General features: G+C 35.4%; 1 protein-coding gene across 6 annotated transcripts in view; it reads right to left on the bottom strand.

Annotated features, from left to right (window-relative positions):
* The window catches only part of ITGAV (integrin, alpha V), a 107,178-nt gene that overhangs the window by 45,729 nt on the left and 36,302 nt on the right, over positions 1-25,147 (bottom strand). For 4 of the 6 annotated variants that reach the window (XM_021074688.1, XM_021074686.1, XM_021074687.1 and 1 more), the window contains exons 3-11: positions 19,993-20,084; positions 17,150-17,264; positions 11,577-11,638; positions 9,043-9,088; positions 5,842-5,967; positions 4,241-4,285; positions 2,982-3,025; positions 2,836-2,892; positions 301-353 (exon numbers count right to left, since the gene is read on the bottom strand). In XM_021074688.1, coding sequence (XP_020930347.1) covers positions 301-353; positions 2,836-2,892; positions 2,982-3,025; positions 4,241-4,285; positions 5,842-5,967; positions 9,043-9,088; positions 11,577-11,638; positions 17,150-17,264; positions 19,993-20,084 — 640 coding nt within the window. The remainder of the gene's footprint in view (positions 1-300; positions 354-2,835; positions 2,893-2,981; positions 3,026-4,240; positions 4,286-5,841; positions 5,968-9,042; positions 9,089-11,576; positions 11,639-17,149; positions 17,265-19,992; positions 20,085-25,147) is intronic. The other 2 variants (XM_021074690.1, XM_021074689.1) reach the window with 1 other exon arrangement.

Raw genomic sequence — 25,147 nt, 5'->3', positions numbered from 1 at the left:
TTCTCATGGCCATATCTGAAATGATCATTTCTAACTCAAACCTTCCTTCAGCTCTTTTAAGAAACTATGAGTAATTCATAAAATTACTTTTTTCTTTAATATTCTAAAAGCTATTCCAATAAATTATGAACAACATAAAAGCTTTTCTAGTATTTGTGATAAGGTTGCTTCAAATTGGTTCTTTAAATAGAAAGATTAGCAGGAAGGGGACAGAGAAACGAAAGAAAAATGTTTAGTTTTAGTGAAGTGTTCATAAACATGAGAAGAAAACTGTCTCTGGAAACATTTTTTAAAACTTACTCATCCCCATTAATGTCAGTGGCAGCGACAGAAAATCCAAAATATGCAGCCATCTGGATAATAAGATGAAAATGAAATGTTTACATTTCATCCAACTAGTTTAGACAATTAATATTTGTTGCATATTTATCAGATAGAAAGGATGAATTTTTCTCTGCATACAGTTGCTTCAATCTCAATTTCTTCTTTTGTTTATTCTACCAACACAGTGACAATCACGCAATGAGGCTTACACATGTTCCTAGATTTATTGGCAAAACATAGCCCAGGTATATCACTTCAGTGTCTTCAACACTTGCCACTTAAGTCCAAGTACAATAAAGGCTCCTTCAGAGGCCCCACCTGTTATCTCTCTTCCTCAACACCACCCAAAGCATTCCAGACAGACACACTACCAGAAAGACAGACAGTCATAGATGTTTCAATTGAACCCAAGAAGTTATAAATGATGACTATGCATAAAGACAATAAATAATAATTATTAATAGGTCATAAATGGCTCTCCCTATGTGAAACCACTACAAATCTAAAGAAAATACTGTTTGGAATTGAAACAGAATGCAATACATTCTCGTTTCACATCTCACTTAATTATGTGTCAGTGGTTTTGCTTTTGAATTATACACAGTACAAATGTGCGTAGGTTTATCATGGGTTTGTTTTGGAGAATGAAAAAGAATGTCCTTTCCCCCACCATAGGGGGCAGCTGGCCATCACAGACAAAGCAGCCTGGCTAGTAATAAATGTGAAAAAAGAACGTTCTAAAGAGATTCCAACATGTAAAACAAAACTAGGAGAGGTGACATTAAAGATGAATGAAGGTGAAGGATGAGTTAACAAACCAAAGAAAGTAAAGCTAGCAAGCTTCCTAAATTTGATTAGCTGAGCTATCAGGAGGGAAAGAGTCAGGAGAATCCTACATTAATCTACTTTTGGTTGATACAGAGTAAGTGAGGGAAAAATGAGAGGTGCAATCTGTGTTCAATCACAAGGTCAGAACATGTGTAATAAAGTGCACTGTATCTGGGGTACCATGTTGAAGTACTGACTGGAATTTAACAGAATACTATTCTTGGGTCTTAGTCTCTCAGGATGTTCAGCCTGAAACTGTAAAGAGAGGATGGCATTTACCGAGACAAGTTTTGTCCTGGGCACTATCATGAAAATGTTATCCTTTGATCCTCACCACCACCCCAGGAGGAATGAGCAGTATCCCTATTATTATACATGAGCTACCAGATTTACAGTGGTAAACACCTTGTCAAATGCAATCAGACTGAGTATGGAGAGCCCACATCTGTCCTAATGCAAAGCCCGTGCCTCCCCAACAAGAGCTGAGGGGGAACAGAGAAAGCATCATGGACTGTGAATGACGTAATCCAGAGGCACACATGGGCATCTGACAGGAGAAGATGCTTAAGGTGAAGAAGTCACAACAGCACAAAGGGAGAACTACTCCTGCTACAACCCTAACAGCCTGTCAACTCCAGGCCATTCATCACAGTGCCTCAACCCTGATCACCACACAAATGGGAAGAGGTTACTGGGAACCAGAAGGCTAGTTCCCCATCCTACCAATCTGCTCGCAAAGCCCAACAGTCTTGAATGCCAGATCTGCAAACTAGGAGATGTTCTTTCTCTGCCAACCGATTAATTTTTTCTTTATCATTACAAGCATACCTTGGAGATATTGTGGGTTGAGTTCTAGACCATCGCAACAAATCAAATAGTCTGATACAATGAGTCACACAAATTTTTGGTTTTATATACATATAAAAGTTAAATTTACACTATACTATAGTCTATGAAGTATGCAATAGCATTATATCTAAAAAAAGGTACAGATTTTAATTTTAAAATACCTTATTGCTAAAAAATACCATCATCTGACAACTCAGGGTTGCCACAAACCTTCGATTTGTAAAAAAATGTAGAATCTGTGAGGCACAATAAAATGAAATAAAACAAAATAAGGTATGCCTGAACTCACTTATCATTTCATTGAGACACACAATACAGGATTTTATAAAATGCCTATGATTGTACAGAATGTCTAGTACTTAAAAGTACTAGATGTTTTTAACTGAAGAATGTTCTATTTCGGTAGTCAATAGAAGTGTACTTGTACTATCTATAGTACCCACATACATCTGTACCATGTTTTGTTTTGCATTTAATAAAATTAAAAGGCATAGATCATTCTTTAAAAGAAGTGAATATCATCAGCAATGAAAAAGGGATTTTATTTTGGCTTTGTATGTATGTAATTTGATTTTGCATTTTCTTCAAAAAAAAAAAAAAACCTCAAACTATTATGGCAATTATAAAGGTCTTTGTTTATACAAATCACTTTGGTTAAAACAAGGTGAAATATTCAAAGCCATTTTAATAATCTTTCATGTCAAATACTAAAACAGTAGTTATTATTTATTAAATATTAAACCATTAGAATATTGCCAAGCAAAGTTTTAAAAGACATCAGGAAGTGCTGGTGTTAAAATGTTAAGTGAAAAAAAGAACACTTTAAAAACATACCTGTTCACCAGTAAAATTGTGTAAGGAGGACATGTTTTTCCCATCATAAATATAAACCTGCACAGAAAAAACAAAAGCATATGAAACAGAGTAAAATATAAAATAACCCAGAGACTATTTTAGAAAATACTTTTTAACTTTCCTACCATTCCCAAAGTCCTCGCTGCTCTTGGAACTCCCGAAACAAAGTCTGAAAAGAAAAAAACTAAATTACTGATTTTTAAGACCAGTATTGGCAACTGCAGGAGTAAGTGGTTATATTAGAAGGCTTTAAATTTCAGTAAAACATAAGTAAGAGATAAAAAAAAAAAAAACAACTTGGTTTTTTCTTTTATAATAAATGATTCCAGCATTTTTTTAACCACAAAATCAAATCTTTACAAAATATGGAAAAATTCTTAAAGACCATTCAAATAAATGCAGCTGTGCCCTCAAGGCATTTGTAATCTTGTTAAAGAGAACAGACGAGAGAAGGGCTTAAGGATGAAGAAAAGCTGTATGTACAATAATGAAAGGTAATATAGTAATGAAAGGTAATACAGAGTAAATTGAAACTGAGTGGAAATGAGAGTGGCACAGAAATGTGATCCAAATCAAGTAAAGTCAAGGATCCCCAGATTGAGTTCTCAAGAAAGATGGAGAAAGAGAGAGAAGATGGAGTAACAGCCTTAGAGACAGAGCCCAGAAGGTTACAAATCATATGCCTGAAGAAAGAAGAAACTACTAAACTATGCCTCTCCAAGAGACCTGAATCTGCTGAAAGCAAGGAGTTCCAAATATCATATGAGATCACTTAAATGTGGAATCTAATAAAAATGATACAAAAGAACTTATTCACAAAACAGAAACAGACTCAAAAAACTGAAACCAAACTTAGGGTTACCAAAGGAGAAACTGTGGGGGGTGAGGGGGACAAATTAGGGGGATGGAATTAACATACATATACTGCTGCATATAAAAGAGTTAACTGACAAGGACCTACAGTATAGCACAGGGAAATCTACTCAATATTCTATAATAACCTATAAGGGAAAAATGAATATACATATCCATATATCTATATCCATTCATTTTTGAATAATGTGTTCCATTTCAGGCATACTCTGTTGCTGTACACCTTAAACTAATACAACATTGTAAGTCAACTATACTCCAATAAAATTAGAAGAAAAAACAAAGAAAGAAAGAAAAGAAGGAAGGAGCTGAAGAAATAACCAGAAGTGCTGGCAGCTACAAATAAGCAGATGAGAAGCCACTGAGGCCCAAATCCCACAGCCCCCATCAGCTGCTAGAGGAAGTTTTCCACAGACCAAGCTCAATCTTATACTCCTTAACTGCTGAAATTTTTCAATTCTTAGTCTAAAATTTTTAAAAAGGATTAAATACAGTTCCAAGTGCATCATACCATCTATGCCATCACCGTTGAAATCTCCAACAGCCACTGAGTAGCCTAAAAGGGAGCCAAAGGAAAACACCATCAGGGCAGGACTGGTTATCTTTTTTTTTTTTCCTTTTAGGGCCACACATGTGGCATATGGAAGTTCCCAGGCTAGGGGTCGAATCGGAGCTGCAGCTGCTGGCGGACACCACAGCCACAGCAACATGCCAGATCCAAGCTGCGTCTGCGACCTAAGCAGCAGCTTGCAGCAATGGAGGATCCTTAAGCCACTGCGTGGGGCCAGGGATTGAACCCACATCCTCATGGATATCAGTCAGGTTGGATACCACTGAGCCACAACAGGAACTCCAGGACTGGTTATTTTCAGCATTCTTGCCACCTAAGCTTTCCTCGATAATATCCAAATAATTCCTTTATGTAATATTTTGTCCTCTGGGGTAATGAGTCATATGCATATGATAAATGAATCTTAGAGAAAATAATAATAGACTTAAATACTCAAATAGTATAATCTCTGTTAAAAATATAAGACTGTTGGGAGTTCCCGTCATGGCTCAGTGGCAGCAAATCCAACTAGTATGCATGAAGATGAAGGTTTGATCCCTGGCCTCACTCAGTGGGTTAAGGATCTGGCGTTGCCATGAGCTGAGGTGTAGGTTCCAGCTGTGGCTCGGATCCCATGTTTTTGTGGCTGTGTTGTAGGCCGGCAGCTGCAGCTCTGATTTGACCCCTAGCCTGGCAACTTCCATATGCCATGGGTGTAGCCCTAAGAGACAAAAAAAGAAATATAAAACTGTTTTATCAACTTTACAAAGGAGTTGGTTAAAAAGAGGGTAAATTGACTCATCATAGAGGAGAAACAAATAACAGACCTTCTCAATCAACAAAATATTACTTTTGTCATGTATACTTGGTTTAATGAATAAGAAAAATTAAAAAGAGAGAAGTTCCCTTGAGGCACAGTAGGTTAAGGATCTGGCGTTGCCACAGCTGAGATGCAGGCTGCAGCTGCACTATGGGTTCTATCCCTGGCCCAGGAATTTCCACATACCACAGGTGAGGCCAAAAAAAAAAAAAATAGGTCTCAAAAAAAAATTTAAAAAGAACAAAAGTTAATAAATCTTAAACCAAAATTGTACTTTAACATAGTGGATAAAAGTTCAGGAGTTAGACTCCTGGGTTTGAACTTCACAAATGCAAGTTATAAGTGAGGAACTTTAGGCAAATTATTTTGCCTCTCTGTGCCTCAGTTTCTTTATCTATAAAATAGGAGTAATAACAGTATTCTTTCATAGACTTGGTGTGAGAATTAAATGAGTTAATATAGATAAAACACAATACAGAAAAATGCCCAGAATGCAGTAAGCACATCTTAAAGGTTATCTATTATTATTATCATGGTATAAATAATCATGCACTTAAATTTCAATTACTGAAGTACGACATAACCTAAGAACTTAATAAACTGAAACTGTATGTTCCTTGTATGTTAAGAAAATGTTAATCTACTTCACATAAAAGATTTTCCTACCTAAAACAGCACATGCAAATAAAGGATAAATCCACCACAACACCAGAAAATAAATCCATATTTTGGTTTTACCTACCCAAATAACTGTCATCAAAAATAGCTTGTGCAGTCCGAGTTGCTAACTGGTTATTATACTTGATGCTGTAAACTTTGGGATCATATTTAGATACAATTTCTGCTACTTGATCTGAAATGAGCTGACCTGAAAGAAATATGTAAATTAAATTATAATTTGAAATGAACTGACCTGAAAAATACATATAAAATAAGAGACAATTTTCTAATGGGTATTTTATGATGCAGACAACAGACGGCACCCACATGAAAGAAAATAGACTGGGTATGTCTTCTAATTATTGGCCTTAAATAACTCTTTTTCATAGTACTAAATCAGAAATTTGATTATTTTTAAGTCATAATTATTTTTATTCGAGCTAGTACTTAAAATTAGTCTCTACTTATAACAAAAATTTATATGTAGAATTTTGTTTTAATTTACTAAGAAATCAATGGTAAATGGAACCATAAAATCAAGGATTGTTTCCCAACCAAATTTTATTTTATTTTATTTATTGTTTTTTAGGGCCACACATGCAGCATATGGAGGTTCCTAGCTAAAGGTCGAATCGGAGCTACAGCTGCTGGCCTATCTCACAGCCACAGCAACGCCAGATCTGAGCCATGTCTGCGCCCTAAACCACAGCTCATGACAATGCCAGATCCTTAACCCACTGAGCAAGGCCAGGGATTGAACCCACATCCTCATATATACTAGTCGGATTTGTTTCCACTGTGCCACAGTGGGAACTCCTCCAACCAAGTTTTATTTATTTTTTTTTATATTTTATTGTATTGTATTTTGTCTTTTTGCCTTTTCTAGGGCCCCTTCCCACGGCATATGGAGGTTCCCAGGCTAGGGGTCTAATAGGAGCTGTTGACACCAGCCTACGCCACAGCCACAGCAACTGGGGATCTGAGCCGCGTCTGCAACCTACACCACAGCTCACGGCAACGCCGGATCTTTAACCCACCGAGCAGGGCCAGGGATCGATCCTCCAATCAAATTTTAAATTAAAACTTGAAAAATCTACTGAAACAATTACTTTAATCTTCATAATAACTGGTTAAACTGATTTTTTTTAACAAATTATTTGGACAGCTTTATAAAGCAACCTGGGTGAGTTCACTTTTCTTCACAACCTTAAGTTATTAGGTACAACAAGAAATCCAGACAACTACATAAAAATAAGACTGCCTTCCTGCCCAAGAAAGGTTGGCTGATTTATCAAATGCCATCTCCATAACACAGGGAAAATAATTTCTTTATTTCTGCTATTTCAGAAAGAAAATCATATAGTTAAAGATTTCAATCTTGCTCCAATTTTTCCAGCCATATAAGCGGAGTCTGTAGGGCAGAAATATGTTGTGTATGGGTCACTACTCTACCCTCTGTGCCTAAAGAGAATCTAACACATATGAGGGATTCATTAAATACTCCTTGAATCAAAGAACACAAGAAAATTTCTCATCCTTCGGAATAAAACATCATTATCATTTTTTCTATTCTTACAGAGACAATTCTGAGATCTGAGGAAAAATTCATCCTAACATCTTCCCTATTCAGGGAGAAATGTGCTGATTTTAATCTTATTAAAATAAAATACTTTATGCCCAGTCACTGAGTTTTTAAGTTACATATCATATATCATTTATGATAAATCTCCAATGAACATAATATTAATAGTATCTATATCTGTCTTAATTTATAATAAATAGGAATGCAGTCAGACATTGTGCAATACTCAAGGTATTAAAAGAACAAATCATTTGAACAAGTTCACAGCTGTGTCTCTTAAAAAGGCAGAGTAGGCAAGGAGCCCTGATTGAAAATCACAAAATTTATCTTTGGTTCCTACACATGCCCATCAGACACTTCCCTCCCTTCCACTTGAATGATATACCTAGCAAAAAAGAAAAATAAATCCATGTTTTACAGCTAACTAGAAGGTATTAATATCTATTTCTTATATGCAATTAGAACTATTTTAACTTTCATCATAAAACTATAAAACTCAAGTACAATTTTCCCAAGTCATTTCCAGTAGATGTATATTCCACAAAATTCAAAAATTTCAGTTTCAGTTAGTACATCTCCTATACTGATCCATCTTTGCCTGATTTTTCTCTTTTTCATTTTCTCCTTTGCCGTCCTTTTAATTTTTCCCTTATTCCCATTTCTGATTCCTTCTTATTTTCCTTCCATCTTGTTTTCCTTCAGCAAATCTCATTCTTTAGTTTCTCTTTCTATAAAGCAAAAGCATAGGTTTTTCCTACAAAGAAGTAAAGAAAGTATAGTGGAGAATACAGAAGTAAAATTCAGGATTAGAAAGTACTTGCAAATTAATATAGTCATAGATTTTCCAGTTTTTCCAAATATTAATATTGCTTAAATATCAGAATGCCAATAAACAAGAGTTCTGATCTGGTAAATGGCACTTTTTAGCAGAAAATAAACATGAATATATTGACTAAATAAATGTGTATCTAATGATAAATGAAACATAAAGGAAGCAAATAAGCAGATATAGTTACCTGTTCTCAAGCTGTCAGCAAATAATGATGTTATATTGCTAAAATGGTAATTTTACTAGGCCTCTGAGAATGACTAAAGAATGCAGTGATTTAACTTTACATCAGTCATCAATGCCAGTTTAACATATTCTTTTGAAACTTAATAAGACCTCTATTTAAAAAATTCCCTAAACACAAAGAAATCATTCTTGTTGTTAGTGATTAATGAGAAAACAACCATTTAAACATTTTAATGAGCAAACTCAAATTAATTTGTAAAACATGAACTTTTGGAATGCCACAATTTACCTATTACAGATCAATTCCACACATTCCCTAATGTTTAATTAAGTCATTTCCTCTAAAGTACAAAGATAGAGAAGTACATATCATAAAAAATTAAAATATTTAAATTACTTTATAAATTTTCTTTATAATTTACTTTTGAAAAATTCAGTTTATTTTATACTAGGAATATATATATATAACACAAATTATATATTATGGTATATATTTTGCATATATCTTATTCTATATGATGTCACAGTCTTTTTTTAAAAAACATATACAGATACTGACTATACATTAAAATTATATTTTTACATTTCTTTCTTTAAAATAATTTGAAAAGTTTCATAGGCACATTATAAGCCAGGTGAGTGTGAAACATGGTCACTATTGGGTAGTTTTTAAAAGATTAACCTACCTTGCCAATAAAAGCTACCAGGACCACCAAGAAGTACTCTGTCAGCCTAGATTAAATCAAACAACAAAAAGATACATATTTTAAAACAGGAAGCTTTAAAATATGAAAGCAATATAATAAACATAAAAGCTACACATGTGTGTATATATGTGTGTGTGTATATATATATATATAAGCAAACAAAATCATAAATTTCAAACTCATCTAATTCAGTTTCAATAACTTTCACTGTATCTTTGCTAAAACACAATAAAATATTAAAAAGGAAAGTTATAATATATTCATTTAATATAGGAAAATATACAAACATATATACATATAGATTCTGTAGCTCTTGGCTGCTTCACATCCTTAGTATGAAGTACTATCAGCAAAGTATTATGGGTTACAGTAAGAAAAAGTCACTCCATCATTGTGTATATTACATTTGTGACTACATAGGCCAATTTCCTTTCTAGTAATCATTAAAAATATTTCAGCTAAAGGAAAAATTGTAGTGTCATATAGATCTAAACTGGAGTAAGGTTAGAGGGTAAATTTTTCATGGTATATTATAAATACAAATTACACTTGACTAGCATTTCTTATATCTATAAATTACAAGTATCTAATTCAAAGTAGTTAGTGTTTGAGTGTTTATATATGTATGTTTGAGTGTTTATATAAATAAAAAATATACATATTTTTGTCTTTTCAAGGTTGCACCCATGACATATGGAAGTTCCCAGGCTAGGGGTAGAATCAGAGTACAGCTGCCAGCCTACACCACAGCCAGAGCAACATGGGATCCGAGCTACGTCTGTGACCTACACTGCAGTTCACAGCAATGCTGGATCCTTAACCCACTGAGCAGGTTCGAACCCACATCCTCATGGATACTAGTCAGGTTCATTTCTGCTGAGCCACATTGGGAACTGCTTGAGCATAATATTTTAAAAATTTCTTCTTGCTGGAGGCAAGAGAAAAATTTTCTCCCTCCAAATAGACATACAGCCTTCCAAGCTTTCAACAAGCTCCTGCCCTGGCTATGTAAAAGATATTTCTAAGTTGTCTGCTTTAAAATGACACCATTTTCAGAAATGAGTTGAAGAACACAGTTAATTTAGCAGTGACTATTCATAATACGGGAATACTTCTGGGAATATAGTTACACTGGCATAAGTACAGAAATCGAAGACATTTTTTGTTTTAATATAATACCTATTTGAAAATACATCATCCAAGTTTAAACCTAATATGTATTAACATACTTTATCTCTCTTTGTTATGCTTCTTTAAAATTTAAATTATGAGTAATTATGAATAAATTTTAAATTATGAATTTCAAATTGAGTGAATTAAAATTAATTACTTAATAAGGAGAGAACTATAATTATCTCTCTTTGTTATGCTTCTTTAAAATTTAAATTATGAGTAATTATGAGTAAATTTTAAATTATGAATTTCAAATTGAGTGAATTAAAATTAATTACTTAATAAGGAGAGAACTATAATTATTATTACCTAATCTAGAAAAAAATTTGAAGATATAATACAATTTTTTTAAAGATAAGAAAATGCTTTATTAGTTTTTCTGAATCACATGATTATAGTTTCTGTTGTTTTAATAAATTTAAGGCAACTCTGCTTGCATTTTCTAAGAAAGCCATATTAAGCTTTCTAAGGAAGCTCTACTTTTAATCAAGCAATATATATTTGAGACTTCTCTAGGAGTAATTAATATCTTCACTTTGATATTCAAAATGTTCATATGTCCCAGCCAAAAAAACCACACACATAAAAAAAGAATCAAATAAAGAAAAACACTTAAGAAAAAATTTCCTTTGAAAATATAAATAGAATTCTTATTTTAGAAAAACCGATTAAAAACTATTAACTCTGGACAGCATATTAGCTTAGTTAAAAATATGCAGAGCCCTGTATATGAAATTTCTTACAATAATTAAATTGCTTCATCTTACTTATTGCATACAGGCACATTATAGACAGCAAACATGCATGTTTTCCAACTTTCATGTAACCAAACCCTAATTTTGTAATAAAATTCCCACTGACAGTTTTTATAAAAACTCAATTTCAGTCAAAAAAAAGAAAGTTTTAACATTCTACAAATTTAGCTCACTGAAAATTTTAATATTAAGTCATAACGACTATCTATCTTCTACTAAGGATTCTCTGTCCTCCATTCCCATTTTGATGTTTATTTCAAGTAAGCAATGTCTCCTAGGGAGAGAATAATATATAAGGCAAAGGATATCAAATTTATGGGTCGTTTTTATTAGTTGTTTTCATACAACAGGTTATAATCACAGAGAAGCTTAAGTAGGAACCAGTTAACTTTTTTTTTGGCCACGCCTACGGCACATGGAAGTTCCCAGGCCAGGGACCGAACCCACGCCACAGCAGCAACCCGAGCCACTGCAGTGACAATACTGGATCCCTAAAACATTGCACCACAGAAGAACTTAACTTTTAACCATGGTTTACGTAATAAGGTAGATCTGAATCTCATTCAGTCTTAAATGAGAACTTACTTTAGTAAAATCAATGCTGAATCCTCCTTGACAAAATCCCTGTCCATCAGCATCAATATTTTCTAAAATAAAAAGATTGGAAATATACACAAACCCAAAAACAAATAAATAACACAAAACAAACAAAACATGAGAAAAATCTGATATCACTGTAACTGTAAGATAACACACTAATTTCTGAGAGGGTTGATTCACTCAAGCACTTAATGAGTTATTACCACATTCTGAAAAAGTTAGTATGCATGTCTATCAGCACTCGTTAATCAGCTAGGGCAACAGAGAGAGATGAAAGTATGTGGACCAGTCACCAGGGAACAGAAAGATCACCTCAGATGGTGGATTTCAAACTTATTTTTAACCACAACCCACAATAAGATTATAGTTTATATCACAGATCATACAACCCAATATACACACATTATATTTCATACCACTTTTTAAAAATGACTGGTTATGACCCACTACTTTGATTTCATAAAGCAGTGATGTGTTCTGATCTTCAAATTAAAAATCTGAAAATTCTATTTCTTATTATTATTCCCCTGTAATAATATTCCCCTAGCCTTGCTAGGGCTTCACCAAGTTATTATGAACACTAATAAAGAAATATCTACATCCCTGATACATACATTTCCTATACATATATTTAGAGACAACAATAACAACATGTCTGTAAAAATGTAGTTCAGAATTTGGGGAGACGATCAGACCCACATTTAAGGTTCTGCAAAGATGAAATCTACCCTCACAACACATTTAGAACTGGGATTTAATAAAAGTCAACTTTTTAAAATATAACACTTTTGTGTATTTTCCAAATGATAATAGACTCAATTGTTTTACTCTTTTACAGTTACCCCTTTTTTGGAATTCTCACAAAAGGGGACAATACTCGGCTAATTATTATTAGCCAATTCAGTTAATTCTAAACAAGACTAATACTGTACCTAGAACAGAGGTTAAGAGGGAACCTGAAGGCTCTTTCATATTTTATTTTGAGGATAATAAAGAATAATGAAAAATAGCTACCCTTTAGTCATCAAGGAATTCTTGCAGTCAACATTACAATATATAAATTGTGCTACAGTATTCTTATATTTGCCATCCAAATTCAGGAACCAAAAATACTTACTTTCAGTCATAAGGACAACTTGCAAGAATTTTTGTCAAATACTCCCATTAAAAATTTTGAATGCATTTTTAAAACCTGGGAACTGCCCCAAAATTACACCCTTAATATCTAAATTTGGAATTTTTTTCAGAAAATAACCTCAGGAGTGTAATGCTAACCCAATGTAAATTTTTCTAACCAAGAGGGAATGGGAAAATGTGGGGCTGGGGTTTCCAGTGTCTAGTGAATCATACTAAGGCATTCTGTTCTGACCTCAAGTCAGTTGTTTATTTCCTTTATTCAAGATGCATCTGGGGAACTATTTCAAGCTATTCATAAAGACATCCTTTTTTGATTATCTACTGTATAATTATCTACTTTATTTGGTTTCCCAGAACATCCAGCTAGAAAGTATCACTGTCCTTTAAAAATTTTTCATTTTAACAGGTATATATTAAACAGTGCGCCAATGTAAAGAATTTTAAATTGACTATAATCTAGTTCAGTGAAGGCTTCTGTTTTTATTTCTATGGACAATTAATACTTCTCCATGTGTTAGGCCTGACAATATTAGAAATAATAATGTTATTGATCATGACCGTAACAGCAGCTAACGTTTTTTGGTTTTGTTTTTGTTGTGTTTTTTAGGGCCGAGCCTGCAGCATATGTAAGTTCCCAGGCTAGTGGTCAAATTGGAGCTACAGCTGCCAGGATATGCCACAGCCACAGCAACACGGGATCCGAGACACGTCTGTGACCTACAGCACAGCTCACAGCAGTGCCAGATCCCCAAGGCCAGGGATCAAACCTGAATCCTCATGGATGTTAGTTGGATTCATTTCCACTGTGCCACAATGGGAAACTCCCAGCTAATGTTTATTAAGCCCAGTAGTATATGAAAGCATTTAAAATCTTTAAAAATCTTTAAAGCAATCTCATAAGAGATACTATTATTATTCACAATTTACAATAGAAAGAAACTAAGGCTCATAGAAATTGAGGAACTTGACCATAGCCAACCAGCTAGTATATAAAAGAGTGTAGATCTGACCACTAGGCTGGACTATTTCAAACCAGCAATGTATTTATAATTTCCTGAGCAACTATCAAGAGGAAGAAAAAGCAAACTAAAAATCATAAGAAATACATTTGCACAAATAACATTATCATCAGAAAGCAGACAGAAGGAACAAAAGACTCAGTCTGAACATGGAGTATTTAAGCCATATGATTTGTGGTTCAGACACTTTTACAACAGAAAGATATTCAACCTATTGGGTAAGGTAAGGCCAAGAATGGTCACAGATACATATATGAAAAGCCAAAAGCAATCAGTAACAAGGTAAGTTTTTTAGACACTGAAGTTTCATAGATCCATGGAGGTCATGTTAAAAACAAAAGCAAACAAACAAAAAAATGAAAAACAAGAACAAAAACAAAAAACAAATAAAAAACCCCCACAAACTACCACCACTGAAACAAGCAAAGCTATCAAGAAGTTAGCAATGTAGCCCTACAAAAGGGACATACATCCTCCTGTAAAATCAGTTACTAGCTTACATAATTTATTAAAGTATTAGGAAGATGCAAGATACAAAAATTGCACCTCTCAAGTTTTTTTGTATAAATCAGTGTTTTACCAGTGATGAATCACCTACAATTACAGGCAGGTTCTCGGCAGAGTGTGAGAATACAACCCAAGTTCTCAGATTCCCACTCTTGAGTGTTTTCTTTCTCTGAGCAGGTTGCCCCTTGTAATTTGGACCTACAGATAGCTTAATGTTTCAGAGGTTGAGCCAAAAAGAACATACAATGATCAAGGGATACTGAAAGCCAGACTTATTAGGAAGAAAGGCATTCACTTTGATTTTTTTTTTTTAAATATTGTTCTTTGTGCTTTTTCTAATATTTGAGGTATTATTATTCAGAACAGGGATTAGCAATGTCTTTTGCTAAGGGCCAAGTAAGAAATGCTTTTGGATCAGGAGCCATACAGTCTCCAGGGCAAGGACTCCTCTCTCCCTTTAGAGATAACACATAAACAAATGGATATCCCAATAAAACTTTATTTACAAAAACAGACTCACAAGCCATAGTTTGCTGAGCTGATTAGGATGTTAAATACTTTAGAAAATAAGGCTAAAATGTCTGTGTCCAAAACAAATAAGTGAAAGCATTATGTAGCAGCTACTTCATGCAAACACTGGCTTAATCCTTTAATGCATGTTAGGAAAAGAACTAGTTGTTACTGAAAAGGCAAAATGATGAAAACTACCAGCCAAATATGGCATAGCCTCAAGGGATTATCATCAGAGTGCTTGTTTCTGAAGGATTCTGCGGCCTCTTACACAGCAGAAATTATGAAAGCAGAGTGTATTCTGGGCAGAAAAGCTGTGCTTAATACAGAGGGAACTGAAATGGAAAACATTTTCTATCATTAGTTGATACAGGGAAAAAATTCCTTTGGATTAAGACAGATCTGGGAGTAAATTCTCATTAGATCACTGACCACCATAAGAAATAGGGGGGGAAAAATGACTTCAATTGTCTGGATCTCCATTCCCACATGTATCAGATGGGAATAAGGGTGATTTTACGAGTGTGTCCATCACATAAACAATAATTTACAAGCCTGGCACACAAAGGTTAGCTCATCATTGAGAGCTATCTTCTCACAATAGGAACATTTTTGCAGTACAGAGGTTAAAAACACAAACTTGGTCCTCACGTCTTTCATACACCACCAAAAAGAACAGTACTACGACCATTACCAACATAAAGGTGGTGATTCAGATGGCATCACACACTGAGGATAAAGCTGCCCATCACCCCCATCCTTGGAAGGCTGTGCTTTCTGACCTATCCTAATAAACAAAGTGGTTTTTGGTACATATCATTCTTTTCATGTTTACCTCCCACTTAACAACAAGTAGGGCCAAGGCAGTGGGAGAAGATATAAGTGTTTAATGCAATCATTTGTAATTTCTCAGAGGCTCAATTGCTTAGAATTTTGAGGATTAAGTAGATACATTGACCTGGTGTCACCAAGCTGCCTAACAGAAAAAAAGAATCTAGCAGTAACAGACTTACTGTTGAACTTTGGCACTCTCTCTACTACACTACCTGGTACTCAGTGGAATAGAAAAAAGTCATGGTCTAAAAAGTGCTCTAGATAATAAACACTAAATCGGGTTTTGGTTTGTTTTGTTGGGTTTTGGTTTGTTTTTGCTTTTTAGGGCTACACCTGCGGCATATGGATGTTCCCAGGCTAGGGGTCGAATCAGAGCTGTAGCTGCTGGCCTCCACCACAGCCACAGGGCATCCTTTACCCACTTAGCAAGGCCAGGGATTGAACCCACATCCTCATGAATACCTGTTGGGTTCGTAACCCACTGAGTCACAATGGGAAATTTCCATATTACATTTTAAAAAGCTATTTTTAGGTTCTGGTATAAAGAGCATCTGGAGTGGTGGCCAGTTGATGGTTGAAAAGAAAAAGGACTGCAATCTCCAAGAAGAAAAAAAAATGTATAGAGTTTGGAAAACAATCAAAATTATAAGTGCTCAACATCATCTGTCGTCACAATATCTATTTCATTTGAAATTTTAAATAATCTGAGAGACCAGGGTAAGATCTTTTGGGTCATCAAGAAGAGTGAGCTTAGTTAACAGACTGACAAAGGAACTCTGATTAAAGGCAGGGAATTTCAGACTGGGACTCCTGAACACAGTGTCTCACCTTCTATGTAAGCCCTGTCTCTTAAGACATAATTTTTTACATTTAATGTCATTATTAATATAAAGCTGTAGCTCTCAAACTTTGGTGTCCATCAGAATTACCTTGTAAAGTTTGTTAAAAATGAAGGTACCCAGGCCTGACCTAGACGAGCTGAATCAGAATCGCTAGCTGGGGGCCTGCATCTCCGTTAGAGCAGCTCAAGGGAGCACATTTTGACTAACAGTAACTAAACATAAAGGGTTCTGAAATCAAATATTAATTATTAATAACCAAGGAAGATGAACACTAGTTCTTAGGAAGACGTAATCCATAATTTCTTTCTCTTTCTTTCTTTTTTTTTTTTGCTTTTTAGGGCCACACCTGAGGCACATGGAAGTTCCCAGGCTAGGAGTCAAATCAGAGCTACAGCTGCTGGCCTACATCACAGCCATAGCAATGCAGGATCCGAGTCTGGTCTGTGATCTACACTGCAGCTCATGGCAATGGCAGATCCTTAACCCACTGAGAGAGAACAGGGGTTCAAGCCGCAACCTCGTGGATCCTAGTCAGGTTCATCAACCATTGAGACACAAAGGGAACTCTCATAATTTCTTTACATTAATAAGACTGCAGTCATCAAACATCATAGCATGTCTACAAATTTTAAAACACACACATACACTTTTTAACGATCTAGGCTTCCCAACCTTCTTCACAAAAACCAGTACAACTCCCTATACATACTTGATCTGCATGGAGCATACTCAACAGTCTTTGTTCCGTCCTGAAGAAAGCAAGTTCCAACAGGCTCTCTCTCCTGTTTCATTTCAGTCCTCCAGTGATATAGCGGAGCACAAGCCTGAAATCAAAGGGGGTTTCATAAAAAATTCTCTGAAAAAATTAGTGTTTCAGACAATCTACATTGCCTCTAATTATAACATTCCTTTATATGCTTTAATAAAAATTAATCAAACCTATCCTCTATCTTAAATTCCTTAACACGGCAGTGGATAAAGATTTTAAAAGTACTCTTCTCACATTCTTCTGAAGGCTGTATTTGTAGTTTAGGTATTTTCTTTTTCCAAAATAGTTATTAGCAAAATTATTATTTTGTGCAGCACCTTTCTTGATGTTATATGCTAAGCAGAAGTCATAGACTCAGTCAACATTTTAACTAAAACACTTTCATGCAAGTAGTATAAAGTTATAAAGCAAACAATTTATCAAGAAGAAAGTAAAAGACTTTGCAGTGCTTATTTTATTACTTTCCAAATAAACTATGACCATTCTGCTTTCGGAGTTATAGATTTCAATACCATGTATAAGTGGCAGAATGCATGTTTTAATAGCATAGTAATGTACCAAAATGTAACAATTCAATTTGCTGGAAAAAAAGTTCCATGAATTTTCAACAATATCCTTTGAGGCAAAATATTTTAACACAAACCCCTGGAAAACACTTGGTTATTTTATATTTACCCTAAAAATTGAAAGTAAAAAAATTACTGTTACTTCTTTATATGTACTTGATGTTCCAAAGTGGAATATTTGTCACTTCTGCTTATTTTTGCTTCTTTGTACCTCTTTCTGACCAGATTATTTGTCACTTCTAGTTATTTTTTTGCCTCCAAGTGCCTCTTTTCGCCACTCTCAACCCTCCTTTCACCTCCAATTGCTAAAATTTGACACAGCATTTAAAGATATGCTGAAATTTCACTTTCTAAACAAATTCTTCCCTATGCCCCACAATCAAATTTTTTAAAAAATACTATGTAGGTAATAAAAACAGGTAAAGGCTCTCTGAAAAAATAAAAGTAGAGGAGTTCTTGTGGCTCTGTGGTAACGAATCCAACTAGTATCCATGAGTACTCAGTTTCAATCCCTAGCCCTGATCAGTGGGTTAAGGATCCGGTGTTGCCATGACCTGTGGTGTAGGCTCAGATGCCGAGTTACTGTGGCTGTGGTGTTGGCTGGCAACTGCAGCTCCAATTTGATCCCTAGCCTGGGAACTTCAATATGCCATGGGTATGGCCCTAAAAAAATAAAAGTAGAGCTGAAATCAGAAAGGCAAGGAGCCAGCTCCAGTGATAAGCAACATGATGAACATAACACAGGCAGCGGGATGAACACTAAGAAACTAACTGAAATGATGTGGCATGGAACGAATAAACAGACTAGCGTAGTTACACATGTAAAGTGGAGTGAGATGAGGCACAGCACCAGTGACTGGAAGATGAAGATGCTTGTAAAAGCCAGGATGAGCATGAAATTTTTATTCTGAAAGTGATGAAAAGCTGCTTGGCTATTTAAATCAGGAAGGTGAAATGTTCTGGTTCACTCTGGCTCTTCAATAAAGGATGGGTTGTACTTGGGGCAAAAGAGCAAGCAGACAGGTTAAAACAGCCACTGCACTGGCCCAAATGAGTAATGCTGGTGTCTTGGTACAGGGTAGGATAGTGGAGATGATGATTTCTTGATGCATGTGGGATATATTCTAAAAACTGAAGGCAGAACTTACAAGGCTTGCTGGTGGCTGGGGTAGAAAATCATGCCTCTAGCTAAGCTGGGAAAATTTCATATGGAAATAGTTATTCTTATAGTTTTTCTTTTATGATGGAGGGTAACAGTTCTGTTTTGTTCCCCATTCATTTCTAGTAATATAGAAGATATCCAAATGGCAATGCCAAATTAGTAGTTTGGAAATATGACTTTAAAGATCCAAGGAGGAGTTCCCTACTGGCTCAGAGGGTTAAGGATCTGGCTTTGTCACTGCTGTGGCTCTGGTTACTGCTGTGGTGCAAGTTTGAACCCTGGCCCAGGAACTTCCACGTGCTAATGACACAGCCAAAAAAGAAAAATGAAGACCCAGAACAAAGCTCAGAGATACTCCACTATTTAGAAACTGAGCAGAAGTGGAGCTATTAATGGAGATTTCAAAGGAGCAACCAGTGAGAAGGGGGAAAACCAGAAAAGTATAGCATCCCAGGAGCCAAGGAAAGAAGAGTATTTCAAAAAGAATGGGTCAACTGACCTTGTTGCATGGTACTTAGAGGGCAAGAAAAATATTCTTGAACTGACACAAGGGTAACCTTGGCCATGTCTACCTGAGCCTGACTGCAAGGGTTGGGAAGAGGATGAGAAGTGAAGAACTGGAGATAGTTACTACAGAAAACACTTTCAACACATCTTTGAAAAGAGGAGCAAAGGAAGGAGACTGTTGCAGAGAAGAAGATGGCAAAAGCAAGGGTGTTTTATTTGTAAGGAAAAGGAAAGGGTGTTTGATTAATCAAAGGCACATAATTATTCCTCAACCTGGCTGGAGAGAAACAAACTGATGGGAACTCTTAAGTGGGGCAGAAAAAGTGGGCAATGTAGGAATGAAGGTGAAAGCAGCAAAAGCCAAGTCTTTGAAGGATAGAGAGATGAATGCCTTAAAAGTGGTAGCCTTTGATCAGAGCTATGTTAATTCATCATACTCTCTGCTCTGGAGTAGTGAATTTTACTACCAGCTTTCAAACATAAAACTTCCTGTGTTGACACATAAATTGACTAAACTTAACCTGTGACTAAATATCCAAAACACTTACCAAAATTTTATCCTGTTTTGACCTCACAGATGCTCCAAACCACTGGTGGGACTTAAACTCCAATGGATCATCCTTGGCATAGTCTCTGTTGCCTTAAAAAAATTAAAAAAATAAAAATGTGAGGAGTGAAAAACAAAACATAAAAACACATACTTTCTTAGTATAATAGAATTTATTTCAACAGCCAGGTTTACAAATAGTGTGCCTTTGATTAAGCAAATATTGCACAGGCTATTTATCTCATATACTTTATACATATTAGGAATTTTCAACTAATCATAAAAACAAAATACAGGGTGACTTAGAAGTGTCTCAGATTTGATATTAACTATATCAATTATCATAATGCAAATGTGAAAAAGTAAGAGTAAGTGGTTTTCCAGTTGCCAAATTATAAGATAATTAACTATTAAACAAATATTTATGATTACCTTCTCAATTTCCAAAATTTCTTTCTGTGGCATAAAGATATTTATGCAAATAGAAGGCAATGAAACACCTTTACAGAACACCAACAGTAAAAGACTAAGCAGAAGACTAAGACCTTGCCAATGACATTATAACACAAAAGTCAGAATCCAGGAGATATGATTTGGCTGGCAGGAAAAAGAATTAGATTTGGCATACTACATGTAAACATTTATTTTTCAGCCTATATTATTGAGAAAATTATTTTCAGTGTACCAGTTATTCATATAAAGCCCTGTATATTAAAAAAAAAAAAGATGAAAATATTTTCCATGAGAAAGTTCTTGATCTGGTCAATGAAAAAATTACCAAAATATATGCATAAAGTCTTTTGAGATGGAGAGACTTTTTTTTTTTTTGGGCACACATGCAGCATGTGTAAATTCCCCAGCCAGGGATCGAACCAACACCACAGCTGCAACCCAAGCCACTGCAATGATGCCAGATCCTTAACTCACTGTACCACAAAAGAATTCCATTTTCTTTGGGGGGGAGGGGAGAGACAATTTTTAAAGTCTGATCTGTTCCTCTTAAAAATCTGTCTATAATAGTCATTCCTTATAAACAACTATATTGGACAAATACATCAGGCAAGTGTTTTAAGAATTTTAAGAATGTCAGCATTCCCATTGTGGCTCAGTGGGTTAAGAACCAGACAGTCTCTGTGAGGATGCAGGTTCAATCTCTGGCCTCACTCAGTGGGTTAAGGAGCTGTGGTGTAGATCACAGAAGCAGCTTTGACCTGATGTTGCAGTGGCTGTGGCATAGGCCTGCAGCAGCAGCTCTGATTCAACCCCTAATCTGGAGCTTCCATATACTGCAGGTACAGCCATAAACAGGAAAAAAAAAAAAAAAAGAATGCCAGCCAACATGTAAATATCATCAAAACATTTGGTTAAAATCTGCTCCCTAAACCTTACCCATCTAACTAACATAGAGTTTATGGGTTATTCAATTCCATTCTAAAGACTTAAGACCAACTGGGGAGTCATAAATAATTAATGAGCATTTCAATGATGCCAGATGTTTATAGGCAAGGTGAAGGGTATGACACTGTTCACGGTACTATTCCTTGAAGTTTTTCATTGATTTGAAAAAAAGTTTAATATGTCAATCTCCAAAAGCCTCTATCTGTAGTCTAAACACCACTGTTCTTTCTCAGGGGTCACAAAGGTACCTTTTTAATAGTAAAGGGAAAAAAAAAACAGGCTATGAATTCTCCATATTTTAAATAGTAATGGGGAAAGGAGGAATGAACTAGCTAGTCCATGCTTTTTACCATGTAAACCAAAGTTTCCCAGCAGTGGTTGACTTGCCTTTGAAGACTATGTTCACGTGCTGTTCCCACTGGAAACAATACACAACAGTGACCTACAGACTACCAAACAGTCCACATGCTCCCTTCCATTCCCATTATCTGAGCATTAAGTTAAAGTCACACAGCACATTCTTGTCAATAAGCTAAGAGCAGAAGTGGCATGTATCCCTTCCAATTCAAGTCAGTTAAGCTTGCATTTCATCACGGAAATGCAAATCAAAACCACAAGAAGATAGCATCTCATACCAATTTAAAAGGCTATTATCAGAAGATATGGAGAAAAGGGAGCATTCATATACTATTGGCTGGCAATGAAAATTGGTACAGCAATTATGGAAAACAGCATGTGGGCTATCCAAGAAATTAAACATAGAGTCATTGTGTTATCTAGCAATCCCACTTCTGGGTATATATTTAAAGGAAATGATGCCACTATCTTGAAGAGATATCTGTACTCCTACGTTCACTGCAGCATTATTCACAACAGTCAAGACATGCAAGCAGCCTTAGTGTCTATGGTCTAATGAATAAAAAAGAAAATGTGGTGTAAATAAAATGGGATATTATTCAGCCTTAAAAAAAAGTACGAAATCCTGCCATGTGCAACAACATGGATGGATCTAGAAGACATTAGGCAATGTGAAATAAGCCAGACACAGAAAGACAAACATTCAATCATATCACTTATAAGTGAAAATCTCAAACAACAATGCATTAAAAAAAAAAAAAAAAAAAAAAAAACAGGCTATGAATTCTCCGTATTTTCTCTCTTCCATCCATGAGGTTAGAAGACTAAATGGTGTGGAATCCCTTGCCGGAAGCAGCCTCAGTTCAAATTTCTAAAACACCAAGAACAGCCAAATAACCCACACAAGATGATGGCATAAATAAGAAATTATCCGCTTTTTTAAGTGAGTGAGATTTGGGGATTCGTTTGTTTTACAAAACATGTTGTTACTGCATTATAGCCTAGCACACTTTGAATAACATATATTCTAAAAACAAAATGCTATTTCCAAAAGACCCTGACCTACAACTACAAAGAGGCTAATCCCTTGGAAGAATTGGATTCAATTAATTTTTTTTCAAGGATTTTAGCCATAACATGTACAGTTACAAGTTATTTAATAGGATTCTTTTAAAAGTTCCAGTGCAAGCTAACTGTGCTCTCTCACTGTGTTGCTGGCTTTCTATTCTATTCCTTTCTACAAAGGAAATAAAGACATTTTTTCTCCCTTACATTAGTGAAACAGGAGAAACACAGTATGACAGTGAAACAGCTGGTGCTTAGAGGGATTCACTTCTATTCATTGTCCCTTGAGACCATAAGCATCATGATAAACTCAGGTAAGCTTCCTGAGGGAACTGGCTTTATGAGCTGATGTATCTGAACAAAAAGTACAGCATTTTCACAACTGCTGCCTCCTACTTCTGCTTTCATTTAAACAGTTTTTTCAGCAAGACCTTAAAAATACTCAAGAAGAAGCATAACTGTTCTATGTCAGAGGAAATCTTCCATGAACAGAAGTGCCACATTAGAGACTAATTCAAATTAAGGCTCCACATAATTCTCATACTCTCTAAAACTTCAAAAAAAAAAAAAAAATGCAGACCCAACATCAGTATATTCTTGCTGATATACGTATTCCTGCCCACAAGACACCTGGTATAGCTTCTTCAAAATGTCAGTGTCATGAAAGACAACAAAGTAAGATTCAAGATTAAAAGAGAACAATGAGACATAGCAACCCACTGCAAGATGTGATCCTTGATTAAATCTTGTATCTGAAGAAATTTTTTCAAGTTACAAAGGACTTTTTTAGATAACAGTATGTGATAAGGACATATACCTAGTGTGTGATGATAGTATCATGGTTCTCTCAAGCAAGGTTCTAGTTATGAGGAGACATCTGCTGAAGTATTTAGGGGTAAAGTTTCACAACGTTCACAACAATACTTGAATCTAGGTGAAAGGTACTTTGCTCATTGTATTACAGTTTCTAATTGTCTGTAAGTTTAAAATTTTTCAAAATAAAAATGCAGCAATCAACAAGTACCCATTGTATACACCATACAGCCAACAACAGGTAATCTCTACTTCTCTTTATTTGAACTTTTTATTAAATTTACTCTAAAAACAATTACTAAAAATATTACAAAATAAAAACATAAAATAAACCTACATGTAAGGTCGAGTCTAAATTCCACAATCCCAACACAAGGAAACATTTTTGTGCCTATCCTAAAGACGTTTTCAGTAATACACACATATCTTTTTTTATGTAAAATAGATACTTTAAGCCAATATTAAAAAAAAACATTCGGAGCTCCCATCGTGGCACAGCGGAAACGAATCCAACTAGGAACCATGAGGCTGAGTGTTTGATCCCTGGCCTCGTTCAGTGGGCTAAAGATCCAGCGTTGCCGTGAGCTGTGGTGTAGGTCGCAGATGCCGCTCGGATCTGGTGTCTCTGTGGCTGTGGTATAGGCCGGCAGCTGTAGCTCCAATTAAACCCCTAGCCTGGGAACCTCCATACACCACAGCTGCGGCCCTAAAAAGCGAAAAAGAAAAAGAAAAAGAAAAAATTCAAGTTATTATTATATATAAATGTATATACCTTTTCCCCTCTAAAAATATCTCAAAAAAGTAGGCCTACAGCACCATTTCCATTGTTGCGTAGTACATTATACAGCTGTACAGCAGTTACTTAATCCCCTGTATCTCCTTCAGTTTCAAGTTTAGAAATATTTCTATTTTAAGAGACTTACGGATTTGCTCGAAGTCACATCTACTTCTTCTTCCATATATATAAAAAGCTCAGCATAAGCTATCTAAGAATGAGCTCATTGCTAAATCAAGATGATGAACCTTCTAGAAAACGGTGTGTAATACAGAATATTATTCTAATGGATAAACTTTTATCGAGGTTCCCAAATACACTTATTTTTATTTGTAAGAATTCCTTACCCTGAATCCCCAGTGCCTGATACAAGACCTGCTCATTCCCATCTGTAAGCCTTTGTACCCAAGAGCCTCTGGAAACCTTATTCCTTCCATGTTTGATTCAAACCCTAACTGAAAATTCCGTTGTAGTTGTCCATGACCATAACACATGATGAAATGGTCATCTTCCCCTGAAGAAAATACCTGACACAAGAGACAGTCCAGGAAATGAGTAATTACGGTGACACAATGGTAGAGAAGTGTCTAAGGAGGAAGGAGTACCTGGAAAAGCAGGGCAAAGTACAAGGGAGGGAATACTTTCTGGGTCAAGAGAAAATTCTGTGCAAGAGAAACAAAAGAGCGGATGTTCTTTAGAGACTTGTGAGCTGGCCGGGATGGCGGGGGCGGGGGCAAGAGCTTTCATG

Source organism: Sus scrofa, chromosome 15, assembly GCF_000003025.6.
Source record: "Sus scrofa isolate TJ Tabasco breed Duroc chromosome 15, Sscrofa11.1, whole genome shotgun sequence".
Classification (NCBI taxonomy): Eukaryota; Metazoa; Chordata; class Mammalia; order Artiodactyla; family Suidae; genus Sus; species Sus scrofa.
Note: the sequence above shows the minus strand (reverse complement) of the source record. Positions and strands in the feature narration are given on the sequence as shown.